At 45.5% G+C, this 18,593-nt stretch overlaps 1 protein-coding gene across 3 annotated transcripts in view; it reads right to left on the bottom strand.

Moving 5' to 3' along the window:
• Window positions 1-517: 517 nt before the first annotated feature.
• Window positions 518-18,593, bottom strand: part of col4a6 (collagen, type IV, alpha 6) — a 77,352-nt gene continuing 59,276 nt past the window's right edge. The window contains exons 17-48 of one of the 3 annotated variants that reach the window (XM_084003319.1): window positions 18,515-18,568; window positions 18,163-18,232; window positions 17,968-18,078; window positions 17,016-17,171; window positions 16,768-16,815; window positions 15,390-15,479; window positions 15,137-15,294; window positions 14,868-15,050; window positions 14,608-14,791; window positions 11,975-12,019; window positions 9,837-9,908; window positions 9,307-9,414; window positions 8,967-9,185; window positions 8,726-8,884; window positions 6,824-6,994; window positions 6,603-6,746; window positions 6,406-6,528; window positions 6,137-6,318; window positions 5,997-6,060; window positions 5,842-5,916; window positions 5,648-5,755; window positions 5,464-5,571; window positions 5,317-5,388; window positions 5,092-5,211; window positions 4,845-4,961; window positions 4,491-4,652; window positions 4,314-4,412; window positions 4,076-4,228; window positions 3,878-3,994; window positions 3,588-3,779; window positions 3,219-3,505; window positions 518-2,908 (exon numbers count right to left, since the gene is read on the bottom strand). In XM_084003319.1, the coding sequence (XP_083859445.1) occupies window positions 2,648-2,908; window positions 3,219-3,505; window positions 3,588-3,779; window positions 3,878-3,994; window positions 4,076-4,228; window positions 4,314-4,412; window positions 4,491-4,652; window positions 4,845-4,961; window positions 5,092-5,211; window positions 5,317-5,388; window positions 5,464-5,571; window positions 5,648-5,755; window positions 5,842-5,916; window positions 5,997-6,060; window positions 6,137-6,318; window positions 6,406-6,528; window positions 6,603-6,746; window positions 6,824-6,994; window positions 8,726-8,884; window positions 8,967-9,185; window positions 9,307-9,414; window positions 9,837-9,908; window positions 11,975-12,019; window positions 14,608-14,791; window positions 14,868-15,050; window positions 15,137-15,294; window positions 15,390-15,479; window positions 16,768-16,815; window positions 17,016-17,171; window positions 17,968-18,078; window positions 18,163-18,232; window positions 18,515-18,568 (4,212 nt within the window). In that variant the 3' untranslated portion in view covers window positions 518-2,647. The remainder of the gene's footprint in view (window positions 2,909-3,218; window positions 3,506-3,587; window positions 3,780-3,877; window positions 3,995-4,075; window positions 4,229-4,313; window positions 4,413-4,490; window positions 4,653-4,844; window positions 4,962-5,091; window positions 5,212-5,316; window positions 5,389-5,463; window positions 5,572-5,647; window positions 5,756-5,841; window positions 5,917-5,996; window positions 6,061-6,136; window positions 6,319-6,405; window positions 6,529-6,602; window positions 6,747-6,823; window positions 6,995-8,725; window positions 8,885-8,966; window positions 9,186-9,306; window positions 9,415-9,836; window positions 9,909-11,974; window positions 12,020-14,607; window positions 14,792-14,867; window positions 15,051-15,136; window positions 15,295-15,389; window positions 15,480-16,767; window positions 16,816-17,015; window positions 17,172-17,967; window positions 18,079-18,162; window positions 18,233-18,514; window positions 18,569-18,593) is intronic. The other 2 variants (XM_084003320.1, XM_084003321.1) reach the window with 2 other exon arrangements.

Genomic DNA, 18,593 nt, shown 5'->3' with positions numbered 1-18,593 from the left:
AATTCAATCATCCTTGTTTTGACCTCATTCAAATCAAGACAGAGGGTGTAGAATTTGCAAATTTGAGCTTAAAAAAATACTTGACTATTTTATTTATTTATTTTGTTTATTTATTTATTGTGTTTTGTTTTTATATTACTATTATCATCATTCTATTTTTAGCATTCTCATGTTTTTATTGTATATTTTTCCAATTCTAGTTCTAGTTTGATGTGCAACAAACTCCATGGCAAAACACTTGCATCTGAAAACATGTGTGTATTGTTTGTACACGAGGATTACTGGTTTGAACCACTCTAGATTTTAAAGTATATCATGTTTTTTCCATGTAATGTGACGCACCGACTCAGGACACAATTCTGTAGTATTTTTTACTGCTTTTTCTTCTTCTTTTATTATTATTTCCAGTATAATATTTGTTTGGCATGGTGTGAATTAACCAGCTACTGTAACTTTATCAGCAGGGAAGTAAATTAGTGAAGTTAGGAAGCTGCAATAAAACCCATCAGCATCCAGCTACAAGGTGTTAATACTTTTAATTTGGTTCTGCACACAGCAAACTGATAAACAGGATCTTTGCAGCGACTAAAGCACAACAAAACACGATATTCTCAGCGGCGTTTACATGTAAAATAAAAAACATCAAAAACAACACCTGCTGCTACCGTGAAAATACTCGTTTTTTTTATGTTTATTAAATCTGCATTCGATGTTCTCAGTTTACAGACTTAGTTCCAAAGTGTGTGAGCACAGAAATACACATTACAGTAACAGACACGTTCTCACCATATTACCATTTTATTTGTTATAGGTCCTCTTTGAGGAAAACTGCATTTCTTTTCTGTCCCTCCAGGCACTTACAGCATGATCAACGGGGGTGAAGCCCAAACAGATATCAAACAAACAAAAACAAAACAACGGTTGTTGCGTCTGTTAAAGATCGTCAGCGGCGAATATATTTTCCATATAAAAACATCATCCCAAAGGCATTTGTGTTTTTTTTTTCTCCATAATATTTAATGTACACATCATTATCTTCCCATTCCCTCCCACTTCAGTAAATAAAACCAGGGGATAGTATCATGATTTAAGTAAAATAATTACAATCTAGATTACAAAACCACAAAGGATGACAAAGAAGAAGAAGAATGTGACAGGAATAAAATCAGGGCTACCAGCAGAGACACAGCTATGTGTAGACACGATGGTCATAGTGGTTACAAGTCGCCCAGTAGCTTCCCTGTCCGAGGATAACGTGACAAGAAAGTCAGATTTTACATTTTTAAAAGCCCAATTAATTCTGTCGTGAACACGGCTGCAAAAATCTACATTTACTGACAGAACATACGTCTTTCTTACCCAAGGACAGAGAAAAAGACTGGGAAATAAAATAAAAACAAAGAGCTGACAGCTTTTTAACATACTTTGGTGGGAAATACAGTAAGCATTATATACAGCAATAATTAACAATCCAGCAGAGTGTGTTTGGTTTCCTGTTGCAAAATGAATCCGACAGAAGTTTGGTCACAAAGAGATGAAAGCCGGCGAAGGTGGAGAGGAAATACGCCCTTTAATTTGGTTTATGGTTCTAAACTATATGAGTTCACATCAGTGCATAATATATATATATATGTAAGTATATATATTATTATATAAGTTGTTGATTACTGCTGTTGCAGAGGTTCCGTTTTAGCAATTTAGAGCAAAAGTGCGTCTTTTTTCCTTTTTGTTTCATATTTTGAACGTTGCCTTCCAAGTCCACTGTGGAATCGTAGCACCATGGTTTATTTTCCTACAGAGATCACAGCCGTATGAAAGGCTTTCTGAACACCTGCTAGCTTCACTGGCAGATGCACTTCAGCCATAAAAGCACCATTAAAAAAAAAGCTTTTTTTCCTAAATTATTTCCGTGAATCATGAAAATCAACTTTGAAAGAATTAAACAAATCCATGAAAGAAATTTTTTATGCTTTAGAGGCAGTTGTGTTTGGTTCATTAAGTATTTACTGAACTGCCAGATATGATCTAATGTATGTACTTGCTTCATTTTGTTTTTAAAGTACATGTTATTCTTTATAGTTGTGAATCTGATTGGTGGATAATCCTTTCGAGGAAGTCTCAAATCTCCTAATTTGATTTCCACGCTGCAAAACAAAACCAGCTGGCACAACGAGCAGCACTTTTACAGTCACGTGACCTGTAGCATCGCCGCGGTTAAAGTGGTTGTAGTGAGTTTGACCAACCAGAATCAGCTGACTCCAGTTAGACCAGCTGACGTATCTGAAGCCTGATGTGTCAGCGGGCGCCGGCCAGAGGGGGGCGCTCTCTGAGGTAGCCGAGAACGAGTCTCGCCGAAAACGGTAACGAGGAAACACAAATTAAAAACATAAACGATAGCACCATTGTCAGTGATTATGGAGGGAAGAGCAACGCTGCTCTTTCCGTTTCCCTCCAACTCTTCTTTTTTTTTTTTTTTTTTTAAGAAGCCACTCATTCCTAAAAAGGCATCAAAAACTCTAAAAACGGGGTCGATGTGGTTGTCGACTCCATTCTGAAACCATCGGGGAAGCAGGGGGAGGGGCTTATTTTCAGTCAGTCACGTGTTCTTTGATAGATTTCCTTATGAATCGCCTCATCCTCATCCCCACTACAACAGCTTGCTGCAGACTTGGCAGCGGCTGACCCGGGAGCGTTCCTGGCCTCCCTTCAGCGTCTCCTGCGCCGGCGAGTAGACGAACTCCTGGCTGGGCTCCACCGTGGACAGCCAGAAGCTGTACTTGTTGGCGAAGTAGTGGCAGCTGCCCTTCGCCCCGTTGCACTCGATGAACGGCGTGGCGCGGAAATCCTCCAGGCAGGAGCCGGGCGACACGAGGGACTGGCCGCCGCCCTCGGCGCCGGCCGCCGTGTGCTGCACGGGACAGGAGGAGACACATGCGTCACTTAGGACTTTTATTTTGAAAATACCTCTTTAGTGGTCATTTCCGTATTAAAAGTAAGAAGGTTTTTTTTTATCTTTGTTGACACTTTCTTATTTAAACTTTCATTTTGTGGTGATTTTGGCGGTCCCTGTGGACAAAAGCGGTAGTGTTTCTGAACACCAGGGTCCCTTTGGAAAACCTCTCATTTTACAGCCGCCGGGTCCTGACACAGTCCTGGTTCTGGTTCTCCTAGGTCCTCCAGCAGCTTCCTGTGAGAAACAGGGTTATTTGTATATTTACCATGAGGAAGGAGTATCCGATCCAGAGACTCCTCCAGCCGGGGGGGCAGCCGGGGATGGTCATGTCCTGACTGTGGACCGCCACGGCCTGAGACGGAGCCTCGCACACCGAACACCGGCTGATGTAGGGCTGGATCTGCTGCTCGGCCACGGGCATCATGGGGATGGGCGCCGTCGTGGACAGCCAGTAGGATTTGTCGTTGCGGCTGGCGTAGTAGCAGACCTCGTTGGGGGAGCAGTAGAGGAAGGGGATGGTGCTGAATCTGGGGAGGCAGGACCCGGGCTGACCTGCACACAAGACGACACGCGGTCTAGTCAAGGTTTGGGGTCATGGAGGTTAAAGAGGGAGGGAACAGAAGTGGTTCGGTACCGAGGTCCTGGTTGTGAGCCTTCTCCTGCCCCTCCACGAACAGCAGGCTGTAGCCGTCCCACAGCTTGGCCAGGCCCTGAGGACACATGGGCACCTGGGCGTTCTGGCTGTGCTTCACCAGCGTGTAGCCGATGCTGCGGCCGCGGCCGACCACGCCGGGAGTGCCGGGCCGACCGGCTGCACCGGGGGAGCCTGAGGAAGAGGAAGAGCTGCCGTTAGTGGGAGTATAGATAGTTTAATCTTCCATACATCACTATCGTTATTAGTTCTATAAACTCAACGACACTGACCTTGTTCTCCGGTGGCTCCAGGGAATCCAGGGGGTCCGCCCTCACCGATCGGTCCAGGAAAACCAGGAGATCCGGTCCTGCCAAGTTTACCCACAGGGCCGGGGCGCCCCTTCGGACCTGCAGCAGCAGAACATTTATGTTATATTCATGTTCATCAGGTGAGATCCAGCACTGAGAAACACCTCTTCTACAACACACCTCCACGTCCGGGCGTCCCGGGCCCACCGGATTCCCCGGGGCCTCCGGAGCCGCCGGATACACCAGGAAAACCCATCTCTCCGTCGACGGCCCCGAAGTCTACCGGTGGTCCACGCAGCCTGACACCGGGGATCCCCTTCGGACCAGGTCGCCCTGGAGAGAAGACACAGGATGGATGAGTGAGTGGAAGAAGAGAGGGTTCACGCATCACAACCCTGTTTCACTAAAGTGCTCCTACCATGAAATCCTTTAGGTCCCTTGCTTCCATAGTCACCAGAGTCCCCGGGGAACCCCTTGAGACCAGGACCTCCACTGTAGCCGGAGTCGCCCTGTCCCCCTGAGAAGAGAAATACGATGTTTATGTGTTTGCATCATCAGATGGGTCGTTTAAAGCCTGATTGGGGCGTCTCTTCACCTTTGAACCCGGGGCTGCCGGGGAGTCCGGGGCTGCCGGGGATGGCTGAGTCTCCTTTCCTGCCAGGGGAGCCAGGGAAGCCGGGGAGACCAGGGTCACCCCGGTCTCCCTGGGCTGTGCCTGGACCAGGCGGGCCTGGAGGACCTGGAAGACCCGGTCGACCTGGAGGAGAGAGAAGAGGGTTAGGAGGGGAGGGGATAGGAAACAGGAAACAGGAAGGGAGAAAGTGAAGGAGAGGACACGAGACTGGGCTCGTGGAAGGAAAGGAAGGAAAGGAGACGACGTGATAGAAAAGGGAAGGAAACAAGGACATGGAAAAGCAGGAAGGAACCTGGTCTGAGGAAGTGTATTTACCATACTCTCCATCCAGTCCAGGGAGGCCGGGGTCTCCCAACGGTCCGGGAAAGTCTGACGATGAAGTCGGACCCTGAGGTCCAGGCCGACCAGGGAACCCTGGCTGCCCAGGACCACCTGACACACACACACACACACACACACACACACACACACACACACACACACACACCAGCAGTCATTATGTTGATATTAAATCATCACATTTATTCCCAGCGTTTTGGAACCTCCTTGAGGTCCGTCTCACCTGAGGATCCTCGGTCTCCCTTGGGTCCCGGGTAGCCTGGTCCTCCTGGGTAGGAGACCCCTTGCTCTCCCTTCAGCCCGGGAACACCAGCGGCCCCGGGGCGACCTCCTCCACTCCCACCTGGAGAACACAGGTTTCTTAGAGTTTACACTGTATATATGTGGATTTATTTCATTTACTTCTAATTTCACACGGACTGTGTAGACCATGTAACAAGGTCCTTGCCTGGGGTTCCAGGGAGTCCTTTAGGTCCACCGAGACCATTAAGTCCATCCAAGCCAGGGGGTCCAGGCAAACCTGCAAAACCACGACAGTGTGAGTCGGCAGCCTCCGCTCATATTCCTGTTCCCTGCATGGAAATATATGTCTTACCATTGGCTCCAGGACCTCCGGGACCTGCAGGCAGACCAGGAGACCCGTCTGCTCCTCTTCTTCCTGGGTAGCCCGGCTGGCCCTTCGGCCCGGGGAAACCAGGGGAGCCTGCAGAGGGGACAAGTGTTATTATCTGAGGGGAACATCTGGTCTTCTGTTTGTCACCGTAGCGGTCTCTGCTTACCCATTATCCCGGGTCGCCCTCCTTCACCAGGAGCTCCCTTCCCTCCGGGGTATCCTGGACCTCCCGGGAAACCGCTGTCGCCGGGGGCGCCATCGTTGGCCCGGCCACCTGAAGAGAGACATTTGTGGGACAACTGTCTTGTGGAAGGACCCTCTCCTAAAGTTAGAAGCAGTGTTGGTTGACATGAGTCTCACCTGGGAAACCTGAATCTCCGGGCTGGCCTTTAGCTCCTGGACCTCCAGGATAACCATAACTTTCTCCAGGTGCACCTGAGGAGCCGAGCATTCACGTCAAAAGGGTGGATTTATGTGTTTTGTTTTTCTTTGGTGTGTGTGATTTTGACGCTCACCTTTGGCACCGGAGCGACCGAATTCTCCGGGGTTGCCAGGGAAACCAGGTGTGCCGTCGTCGCCCTGAAAGAAGCCGGTGAAGACGTGAGTCTCAGTGGATGAACTCGTCGCTCGGTTCTGAGTGTGTGTCGTTCCTTACCCTGGGTCCGGACATGCCGGGGAAGCCCATGATCCCAGCTTCACCCTTCGGTCCTGGGAACCCTGGCGTCCCCGGTTGCCCCGGGTAACCAGGCTGTCCCGGCTGTCCTTTACTCTGCTCGGCGTAACCAGGAAGTCCGGGCAGACCCTGACGACCGGGCAGACCTGGCAGACCCTTGTCACCTGACACCAGAGGGGAAATCCATGGACTTGATGTTTCATGTTTTACATGTACACGTAGTAAATAAGACAAACAGGAAGTGGCGTTACCTCTGGGTCCGGGGAAGCCAGAAAGGCCGTTGCCTCCGGGGGTTCCGGGTTCTCCTTTCTCTGCAAACTCTGCTCCGATGTATGGAGAGGGCAAGCCGGGGCGTCCCGGGTATCCTCTCTCACCTGAAGAAGTGAACACACATGATGTTTGGCTGATCACGACCCACCGTCCCCACTCCTCCTTCTGGACACTCTACCTTTCTGTCCGGGGTATCCGGGACCGCCAGGGAGGCCATCTCTACCAGGACCTCCAGCCTCTCCTTTCCCTCCAGGAAACCCGGGGCTTCCAGGGCGACCCGGGAGTCCAGGGAAACCCATCAGTCCTGCGAATCCTCTCTCACCTGTGGAGAGACGGGGAATCACCATGACGATGCTGTAAGAACGCCAGCCGGGATGTTGAACAGGAAACGAGGCCTACCCTTCCGTCCGGGGATTCCTGGGATGCCTTCACGAGTCCCTGGCCCTGGAGGTCCGGGGGGTCCCCTGGACCCTGGTGATCCATCGGGGCCGGGCTGTCCTGGGGTTCCCTTCATTCCGGCGGGTCCTGGGAAACCCGGGTCTCCTCTGTCTCCCTTTCGGCCGGGGAAACCTGGACGGGTGGAGAGACTTAGTCTGTCAGGATGTACATGGAAACATAGAATCTACATAGAATTCTATGTTTTTTTTTTAAAGAATATTTTTATTTTTTTTATTTTACAATTAACACTTGAAATGATGAAGGCACTTGCAAATGACAAGGTCATACGGGTTAGGGTTAGGGTTCATAGAATATAAATATATATAAATATAATATACATTTCACTCATCAGTGAAATTCAAAAACTTACCTCTTTTTATAATTACTTAACTTACCTCCAACACAACAGCTACATTTATTCATAAACATATTTATCTTAAATTAAATGATTGATATAAATGATTCCTGAACACACAACCATTGTTCATTACGTCCCTTCATTGCCTTGGTTCGGCTGCAATTGCAACTTTGATCGTTACTGAACAGACACAAGTATGTTGATGAATGCAGGGATTTAAAATGGAATATTCTGCCGGATCAAATCTGTAATCATTTGGAAATATTGCCTTAAAAAAAAAAATGTCTTACGACGCTCAAGTGCAATTCCAGCCTGAATCAGCGAAGTTCAACCGCCAAAGTGTGTTTGTCCCACAGGATAGCAAACTACTACTACTACTACTACTACTACTACTACTACTACTACTACTACTACTACTACTACTGTACACATTCTTAAAAATAGAACCCACTTTCAACACATCCATGCAGCGACACAGAAACATATCTCACAACTCTGGGACGACGCAGAGATGAGTTGAAAGTGAAAAGTCCTTCTTTTTAAGAGTGCAGAAGAAGCCTTGAATGATGCGGTTACATTGTTAAAAAGCACCAAGTCTTTAGTCGGTCACTCAAGCCTATACAGCAATAAACACGTCCAGTACCGTCCTCAAGATCTACTTCAACTTCCCATTTCTGAATCTCTCACAGCTAAAATGTCCGTCTCCAGCCGTCGATCTCACATCGATTCAATGTTCATGCCGTGATTCAGAAAAAATACATGCGGAAAAATATGGTTATTATATAAAAATATGAATCAAAAAGGGGGCTCAGCTGTGAAACTCATTACCACGATTTGTGAACATTTGTTAAAGATCATCCGTTCTTCCCCTCGATCTCAATTCCAAACGGGAGAAATTTAAAAACACATTTTCACAACGAGACATTAATTTGAATCACGTTATGGAGATGGACATTTTTTAGTTTCTTAGCTGTACAAAAGAGAAATGAGAGACGCATTGAGTAACGCTGTTAATGCATGAATAGCAGCGGGGATGGAGGGATGGAAGCAAAGGAAGGGCGGCTGGATGGAGGGATGGATGGATGGATGGGGGGGGGAGTATCTCACCTTGGCAGCCTATAACGAATGACCCAACACCAAGAAAAGGATGGAGGGATGATGAGAGGATGGATGGAGATAATGGTGGTGGTGTTTAGGAAGGAGGAAGGAATGAGGAAGAAACACGGGACAAAGAGAAACAATACAAAACAGGAGAAGAAGACATTCTTTTGGGTGATGCAGAGTTTCATAAACAACAGGAACAAAACAGGCAACCGTGGCGTCCGATTCGTCCAAGTGAAGGAACCACGGCGGGGAAAAAAAGGGTAAAAGGAGTGAAAGACGAGATCTCAACTACATCATCTGTTTTTGGTATTTTGCTGTCAATCATGCTACTCTAAAAAGACGCCGTCGAGTCTAACATTCCGACAGAAACAAACACAAGTCTGGTGGAACGTTCCCCTCACCTGGCGATCCGCTCAGTCCTGCTTTTCCAGGAGATCCAGGCCGACCGGTAATGCCAAAAGTCGGGTCACCTGGAAGTCCGGGTGAGCCGGGAATACCAGGGAGACCGCCGACGCCGCGCTCGCCCTTCAGTCCGGGAATGCCGAAGCGTCCGTCGCCACCTGACCAGAGGTAGAAAGACTTAGACCTCAGCATGCAAGAACCCCTCACACGAACGGATTCGTCTCTTTGTCTCAGACCCACCTGGTAATCCAGGTCCGCCTGGGGTCCCCGGCTGACCCTTGTCTCCTGGGATTCCTGGTAAACCGTCCTGTCCTGGGGTACCAGGTGTGGCTCCCAGGACCTCTCCGGGCTGGCCCTTTGCTCCAGGGCGCCCGGGGAGACCATCCTTCCCCCTGCCTCCATCAAAAGTCTGTCCTGGAGCACCGGGAAGACCAGGATCCCCTCTGGGTCCGGGGAAACCTGCACGGAGGAGGTGTGGAAGAAACAACAAGTCTGCATCACAACAATATCCTGCTTTCAGTCGTTATCCCAGCTTGAATCAGCACCTTCAACACAGGAAGTGGGTCACAAACAGGTTTACCTTGTGGTCCAGGTTGGCCTCCGAAACCGGGGTCTCCTCTATCTCCCTTGGGGCCGTCAAACCCTGAACGTCCAGGGCTTCCTGGGAAACCTGGCTCACCTTTGAGACCTAATGCGTGCAGGCAGGTATGACGTGGATCATGAGCATCATTCATGAAGAATTACTTAAGTAGTACTACAAATCCTCTGGTGTGGTCTGAAAAATCTAATATTAACAATAAAAGCAATGTTCATGAATGAAAAAGATCCATGTTATTGTGTTGTTATAACATGTTTCTAGTGACATACACTTGTATTGACATCATCACATGAAAAAAAAACACAAAAAATGATGACTGAACTGGAAAAACCTTAACTAAAAGGAATAAATTCAATAAAAATATTTATATTAAAGCGAAATAATGTGCCCCACATTTGAAGCACAGTAATATGGATTTATAAATGAGAAAACAGCCAGAATCAATGAATGCATCACATTTAAGAAACTGAGAAAAATAAGAGAAATAAAGTAAAACATTGGTTGGATCGTACCTGGTCGTCCAGGTACACCGTTGAATCCGGGGTCTCCGGCCACACCAGGTAGGCTGCAAGGTAGCACTATGCCTGATAGCAGTCACATACAGTTAGCAATCACACTTTAAACACACGCGCAGACATTTAGAGGCCAAGCCCCGCCGCTTCCGGTGGACCTTATTTTGAAAAAATAAGAATAATATATATCCAGTCCTCTTGACGTCGTTTGTTTAATCGCCGAGTGTTTGTGTTTTTCTCAAATAAATATTACGTTAAAAAATGTTTGTCGCACTTTATATTATAACTCCAGACTGACGACACGCAATTAGAAACTTAACGTCGTGTAAATTAAGTGACGTAACATTACTCATACCAACAACCGCTCCGGCTCTTTTTTTATTACGTTTTTTTATTTACTTATAAAAAATAAATGCATAAATAAAAAAAGAGTCTCTCGGTTTTAACACAGAAGCGAAGAAAACCTTAGGTTTGTGCGTTAATGCTAGCTAGCTAGCACAAATATTACCTTGGCTAGCCAGCTAGCTAGCTAGCCAAGGTAACGGCCGTGTGCGCGAGACGATGTAGTTCAATGACATCGTCATTACACGCCAAAATAAAATACACTACGACAACGTCACGACGAATTAAAAATAATAATAATAAGTATAAGATATATTTAAATTAACAACCGTCATACGTGTAATTTATGGTTAAATAAAAAAATAAAATATAAAAACTCGCCGTTGAGAACCGTATATATTTATATTTCAAAATAAAGTCCTTTGGGGGACGCCGGAAAGGGCGTGGCCTCGCCTCAATATAATGAATACATGTACACACATTAGGTCCTTTTCACAGCAGCTATTTAACGTGTAATTGCAGGGTAAAGACAAGTGTGTCACAGCAATTACACAGACCAACACCAGGGTTATCATTACTGTTAATTAATGTGAATTAATTACACCTGTGTTTAACCTGCATTGTCATAATAGCTGCTGTAATAAGGGCCCATAGAACCACTATTCCTTCCATATACGAATCTAAAAGTAACATCTGCATGGATCCATTTATCTGTAAATAATCTGAATCACACATACAATTCAAACCTAAACCAGTGATCCATATTCTACACAATATCTCTTGTGAATTCTTGTGATTGTCTGTCGCCTCCCCCCATTCATGCCAAATATGGATTTAGGTTTGAATCATGGGAATCATTGTTATTGTTATAAATATTATTATGCGTGTTGTAGCTTGAATGTCGTTAGTAGCAAAATGAATCACAATGAAGGGCAGTTCAAAAACAATTAGACAAAATAAAAGCTATAAATTACATTTTGTGCTTGGTAATCAGTTCTATTAATCCATATATATATATATATATATGTATGTACAGTATATATGTATCCTTCCCTCCAAAACCCTCACTGGTTAATAGCGCTTAGCAGAGGCAGGGCTTGAATACATGCGCAGGTTTCAGCAGCTGCGACGCATATCGCATGATAATAATAAAAACAAGTGTATTTTATATGAATATATATATAAAACCTGAGACTCGCCTGTCAATCATCGACTGACTCGGCCAGAGTGGAATCCCTGAGACGCAGGGAGCGAGAGGCTTCCATCGACTCCCTCATGAACTAATGATTGACAGTGAGGACTACATTTCCCACAGCTGCTCAGGTAGCTGAGCCTAGTTTAATACATAAACCTACGTAAAAAAATAAAAATAAAGTTAAAAAATATGTTTTTTCTTTACTTTCTTTGCTACTCTCACTGATTCTGTTCAAATACAATTTTTACTTATTTACAATTAACTTTATTTACAATTGTCTTGACAACAAATGTTGTGGTAATGACATTTAAAGGAAGAAACTACAAATGAATAGGTTTCTTTGTATCACTCCATAAACAGCCATTTAAAATAAATACATTTTGGCCAAGTTATTAATATTATTATTAATAATAAAATCTTTCAGAATATAGATATGAATTAAACTATGAAGTCTGGTGTTTCTAAAGGTTGCTTAAGTGGAGAATTCTGTCTCAGAGTCTGAGAAAAATATTTAAATGACATATAAAGAAACTATAAGGTGAACATTTTCTGATCCACCATCGTTTCTCTGCTGGTGGGTTGAAAACAGTTAGTTACCCACCAGTTCCCTCTTCGTCGTCATTAACCCCTTCACAGCTGTTTTCACCTGGACAGATACACATGCACACGGCAGGTGAGATGGATGGAGGGAGAGAGAGAGAGAGAGGGAGAGAGAGAGAGAGGGAGAGAGAGGGAGAGAGAGAGGGAGAGAGAGGGAGAGAGAGGGAGAGAGAGAGGGAGAGAGAGAGGGAGAGAGAGAGAGAGAGATGGCAGCATACAAAGCCGGCAGGGTCATTTGCATGCGCCAATAAAGCAATTAAAATCTTTGTTTTTTCATCAAACACATCAGCAATCAATTCCATTCAATTAATTGGCAAAAGGCAAAAGCATATTGAAATGTTCACTTCAATGTAAAGGTGCTTCAAAAACAGGTTATTGCACTCGATGAGGAGAGACGGCAAATAGTGCTTTTATCACATCGTTGTTGTTTGTTTGTTTTATTCTCCCGGCTCATGCGAGTGACAATAACCTTCATATTAAGAGCAAAATGAATCAGTTGTTCCAGCATTAGCATCACGTATGAGAGCAAACATTCATACTGGAGGGGAGAGATGTGTCTTTAGTCTCAGGGAAGGAGGAGGAGGAGGAGGAGGAGAAGAAGAAGAAGAAGAAGAAGAAGAAGAAGAAGAAGAAGAAGAAGAAGAAGAAGAAGAAGAAGAAGAAGAAGGAGAAGAAGGAGAAGAAGAAGAAGAAGAAGAAGAAGAAGAAGAAGAATGGTGGACGTCTAAAGGAGGCCGCTGGTGTCACTGATTTTGAAATTTAAATTGGTTTCAGCTAATATGTCAAAAAGAAATCACATACTATCCGGCTCTGATGATTTTTGTATTTGCAATAGAGCCCGACCGATTAAGGATTTTGAAGGCCGATACCGATACAAATATTTGTTGATTTAAAAATCCGATATTCCGATATATCGTCCGATATTTTTTTTATTTCAGAAACGCGTAACAAAACAATAACAGATTTCCCTAACATTAGTTATTTGTAGTTATTTATGAGTCTTCACTAAGATAATATGATAATGCAGTTTAGAAATAAACTTGTTTATTTTATTGTCACAACGGAACAGAGGAACATCAAAGTATATTAAAGTTCTGATAAATAAAATGTATTAAAATTAGGGCTGTCAAAAGATACATTTTTTTAATCGCGATTAATCGCATTTTGTCCATAGTTAACTCGCGATTAATCGCAAATTAATCGCATTTTTTGGCACATTTTTTTTTCTTCTTCTAAATGTACCTTAATGTATTTTATTCATATTCTTAATACTTTTAACAACATAAGGGCAAATATACTTGATTTATGAAAATGTTTATTTAACACTTCAAATATCCCCTTACCAAAACATGGGATCAAAACAGGGTTATAAGAATATATCACAAACAATTAAAGTGAACATGTCACAGGAGATAGTGTAACAGGAGATAAGTACAGTTAGGATATAAGTGCATTGGCTTGCAAGTGATATCTCAGACTGGACGTGCTTCTATGGTAGCCCATTTCATACCCACAGTACGCGCAGATGACTTTGGTCTTATCGACTGAACCATCTGGCAGTCTTTTGAAGGTGAATTTGCCGTTCACAAATCGCCCCTGTGGACACACACCTTCAAGGTACGTGTCCACAGGGGCGTTTTTAAACGCGTGTGGACGCGCCGCTTCCCAGTATTGCACGCTTGGTGGGCTGCCACTAGAGGATGATTGACAGGCGCTCTCCTTTAAACAACACATTTTTGCGAGCGTTCGCGAGCGTTCCCGAGGCGGCGAGTCGAGCCCGGCGCCGTTTTTTTTTTTTTAAATACCGAGCGTTAATCGCGCGTTAAAAAAATGAACGGCGTTAAGAGGATGTTGCGTTAACGCGCGAATAACGCGTTAACTTTGACAACCCTAATAAAAATACAAACTTAAGATATAAAACTTGAAGTCCTTTGAACAAAAACACAATAACATCAACAACCAAACACAAAGTTACCAGTATTAAAAGACTTGGTAAGCTTATCGGTATCGGCTAAATGCCGATACTGATAGTTTGGAAAATGCCTAATATCCACCGATAATATCGGCCCGCCGATATATCAGTCGGGCTCTAATTTGCAAATACTTAAATAACCCTGAAAATGATAATCAACTACAAATACTGAGACCAAGACGAAATGATTTATCAGAATCAGGAAAAACAAGTTCATATCTGCGATGAAGACACCAGCATTCTCCTTTAAAAGAACCACCATCTCCAACTTGTTTGAAACTCTGGACCATCTCACTTCCTCTGAGACTAAAGAAGCACAGGAGCATTAAAAACCCTCATTACTGAGCGTCAATGAGTGGACTAATGAAGCGGTTTATTGGTTTGAGATTATTGGCTGCAGGCGAGTGGACAAGCACATTAATGGAGACCATTAATCACGTAGTTAACTGCAGCAGCCGAGGCATGGGAGGGCAGGAAGCTGCTCGGGGACAGAAAGTAGTCCCCTTCGCCGAGGAACCGGTGGTCCTCTACTGGGTGTTAGGATGAGGTTGCTATGGTAACTACAGTACATGGAGGATGGGCAGTGATTGGACTGGGGTCACCCTGTGGGGAGAATGTGGCGTTACACAGACACACACACCTCTCCTTTCGGCATCACTTACCTCTCGGTCCGGGTAAACCTGGTTGCCCTGGCAACCCCGGTATACCGGGTTCTCCATCCGCTCCACGGAAGCCGGGCGTTCCAGGGTAGCCGGCACCGGGCTCGCCGGGGCCGCCGGGGCGACCCTTTGACCCCGGGAATCCCGGGAAACCCTTTTCTCCGATCGTGCCGTAGCCGCCGTCGCCCTGGAGAGGAAACGGGTTGTTTTTTTAAAACACCTTTTTCTTTTTTCGAGGACCCGCCAAAAAGAAAAACACTCACCGGGGATCCGGGGGCTCCGGGGAAGCCAGGCAGCCCGTCTCTGCCAGGTTTCCCAGTTTCACCTGTAGGTCCTCGGGGTCCAGTCGCCCCGAGCTCTCCTTTCACCCCCAAACCCAGGGTGGCGTAGTAAGACTCCCCCTTCTCTCCTTTACGCCCAAAGACGCCGGTGGCACCGGAGCGACCCTGCAGGAGGACAGGATCTCAGCTCTGGACTCTGAAAACATCACATCTGGAGGCACAGCAGCAGAACGACTGGAAATCCAACTTACTGGAGGTCCCTGAATGCCACTGAAGCCAGGAGAACCGCCGTCACCGAGCTCACCCTTCCTCCCGGGGTAGCCGGGGACGCCATTGGCTCCCGAGGTTCCAGGTAACCCAGGTAACCCTGAGGTGCCGCCCCCCAGGCAATCACAGGCGCCAGGATCACCTGGAGGAGGCGGGGCCAGAGAGAAGGAGAGATATATGTTGTATTTTATTTGTGCAGAATGGAAATTCATATCTGTTAAGAACATAACAATATACCTCTGTTGCCATTGAATCCTGTTCCACCTGGCTGTCCTCTGGGTCCAGGAGGACCCGGTTCTCCAGGGGCACCGGTGCCATCGGGGGAACCTATGAGCACACACACACACACACACACTCAATGAATAAGAGGTTTAAACAGGAAATCAGCCACAAAGCAAACAATAAGCATGTAATCCTTAGATTTCACACTGAACTGAAGCTGGATCATGTGACCGATGGAGATCCGTGGAGGTCCCGCGTTGGGGGACCGGTTCTATCTTTTCATGCGTCCACGCGCTTAAACATTTGTGAACGTGTGAATGATTGAAACCAGCTTGTTGTCACAGTGTGAAATCAGGATTAGTCCCTCTGGTCAGCATGTCATATGAAAGAGTTCAGCAGCTGTGGCAAGATGACAGGTGCTTATTTAAAATCATGAATAAAAGCATTAACTCGGTTATATATCGGATTGAAATGTAAAAAACAGCATTGGACTTGAGCGGATTCAGTGATTTCACATCGACGCGGATGCAGAGTTGCCAGAAGCGGCATGCAGAGCAGTTCAGCACCGACACGAACAAAGGAGACAGGGTTGATTTGACTTCTTTATCCAGTGGGAATCTGTATGTGGAGGGTTTTGTTCTGGGGCTTTTATTGTGAAAACCCCACTAAGATAAGATGTTTTAAAGTGGGGTTGTACGAGGTTCTTCTCCAGGTTCTTCTCTGGTTCTCTTATTTTGAAGAACCAGACAGGAAGCGAAGCCACATCCTGGTTTTACACCGAAAACCTGGAGGTGAACGCTATATTTGAGCTTCTGATTGTTATCCACCGGACTCCTTTGACAAAAACGAACGTTTTGTCAAAGGAGTCCGGTGGATAACAATCAGAAAACAAATACAGCCCTACATCGAAACACCCGAACTATCCCTTTAATCTGACAAAAATGAAATTCTGCCAAACTGAAAGAAAAGCAGATTGTTATATTTTGTTATGACTGTTGTTTTCCTTCCAGTTTGCTCGTCTTCCTTCGTTCGGTGTGTTCGTGCCGCGGTGAAACGTGTAAAACATCCCTGCCGCTGCCATGCATCGACGTCCATGTAAAATCAGTGAATGGAGCGCTGCAGCAGGCGACACCTTGTGGCCAAAGAGGAGAAAACAAGCAGCTTGGAGTCGAGAGAGCCTCCCATCCAAGCCTGAAGCCTCTTTGCATCTACTATACCACCGCACCCTGTAGAGTATAGCGTTAAATATCATTTTTAATAAAAAAGCAGTTGCGGCAGTTAGATTCTGCCTGCCGAAAGTTGTGTTGGATGTGATTTGAATTTCACTTTTGGGGGCGGCGCTGAATATTGCCACGGCGATTATGGCAATATGGCCGCGTCTTGGGATACCTGCCTTTGGGCCCGGTCTCGGGGTAGACGACGCAGGGTTCAATGGAAAAGCCTTGGAGGACAGTTAAATCAGTCAGCCATGATGTTTTTTAAAGTCTTACACTCTTAAGAGATCATCTGGCTGTTCTTATACCCTCGTCCTGTCCTCGTTTTCATTCATGACAACAACAACAGATACATGACACACAATACAGACACCATTTAAAACCTGCGGAGGAAGAGCTTCGGTCAGTCGGGGCTGTGTGAACGTACCTGAAGTGCCCGTAGGTCCAGGAGGTCCAGGAGGGCCAGGGGCTCCGGGGAGTCCGTAGGTGCCGGGGAGTCCTTCAGAGCCATAGCCTAATATGCCTGGGTTACCTTTCTCACCCTTCGGGCCGGTGGTCCCGGGATAACCAGGGGATCCAGGACCTGAGAGGGATATATATATATATATATAAATAGGGGTGAGTATTGGCAAGATCCTCACGATACGATACGTATCACGATACTTTGGTCACGATACGTATCACGATACTTTGGTCACGATACAATACGTATCACGATACTTTGGTCACGATACGATACGTATCATGATACTTTGGTTACGATACGTATCACGATACTTTGGTCACGATGCATATCACGATACGATGCGTATCACGATACTTTGGTCATGATACGATACATATCACGATACTTTGGTCATGATACGATACGTATCACGATACTTTGGTCACGATGCGTATCACGATACTTTGGTCACGATACGATACATATCACGATACTTTGGTCATGATACGATACTTATCACGATACTTTGGTCATGATACGATACTTATCACGATACTTTGGTCATGCTACGATACGTATCACGATACTTTGGTCATGATATGATACGTATCACGATATTGCGATATAAATAAATATGAAAACACAAGTACCTGTATAAGTACATCAGATGATATCGATCAGAGGACAAATTGAGTCAAAACTATTTCATTCAAAACAGCATCTGCATTTTATTAATTCCCATGAAATTCACTGTAATAAATATTGAAAATAAAATGAAAAAGGATAAAGTACTACATTCACAACATGTCTAAACCTGAATCTTTTATTTTAATAGATCTTTGGAGTGAAAAATCAATATTGTATTGGGCAAAGTATCGCAATATATTGCAGTATCGATATTTTTACCCATCCCTATATATATAAATATACCCACCTGAACCAAATCCACCAATTCCTGCTGGGCCTGGTGGTCCTGGGTATCCCTGAGATCCCTGGTCCCCGGGGGCACCGGGCAGGCCATTGAAACCCGGGTCACCAGACGGTCCTACAGCCAATCAGAGAAGAGACGGTCAAACAAAGGGAACTGCTGAAACGCTGTGGTTGACAAGGAGTTTGGAGTGTTTGTGACCTTGAACGAGAGTTCCCAGATCAGACACATAGGCAGGAGGTCCTGGAGCTCCGGGGTCTCCCTGGTCCCCCTGAGAGACACAACCAGGTCAGGACAAAGATCACAGCTGAAGGAATCAAACGTTCATAAATCATTATTTTAAGAAAGAAAGCTTCCTTTCTAAATAACTAGTGCATATCCATTCAGTGAGTTTCAAAATACATTGGAGAATACGTTGACACCATCTGCTGGTGAAACAAGGGTACTGCAAGTACATGCATGCACAGTGGGAAAGGGACATAAAACAACGTATGTAAGTATTAGAGTACTTTGATTTCTTCACACACACAACACACACTCTTGTGTGCATTACCTTGGGTCCTACGTATCCCTGTTGCCCAGGGAAACCACTAGCACCTACGAGTCCCTGTGTGGGGGGCAAACGTGGACGT

Source organism: Eutrigla gurnardus (genome assembly GCF_963514095.1).
Source record: "Eutrigla gurnardus genome assembly, chromosome: 23".
Classification (NCBI taxonomy): Eukaryota; Metazoa; Chordata; class Actinopteri; order Perciformes; family Triglidae; genus Eutrigla; species Eutrigla gurnardus.
This window is presented reverse-complemented; position numbering and strand designations above follow the sequence as displayed.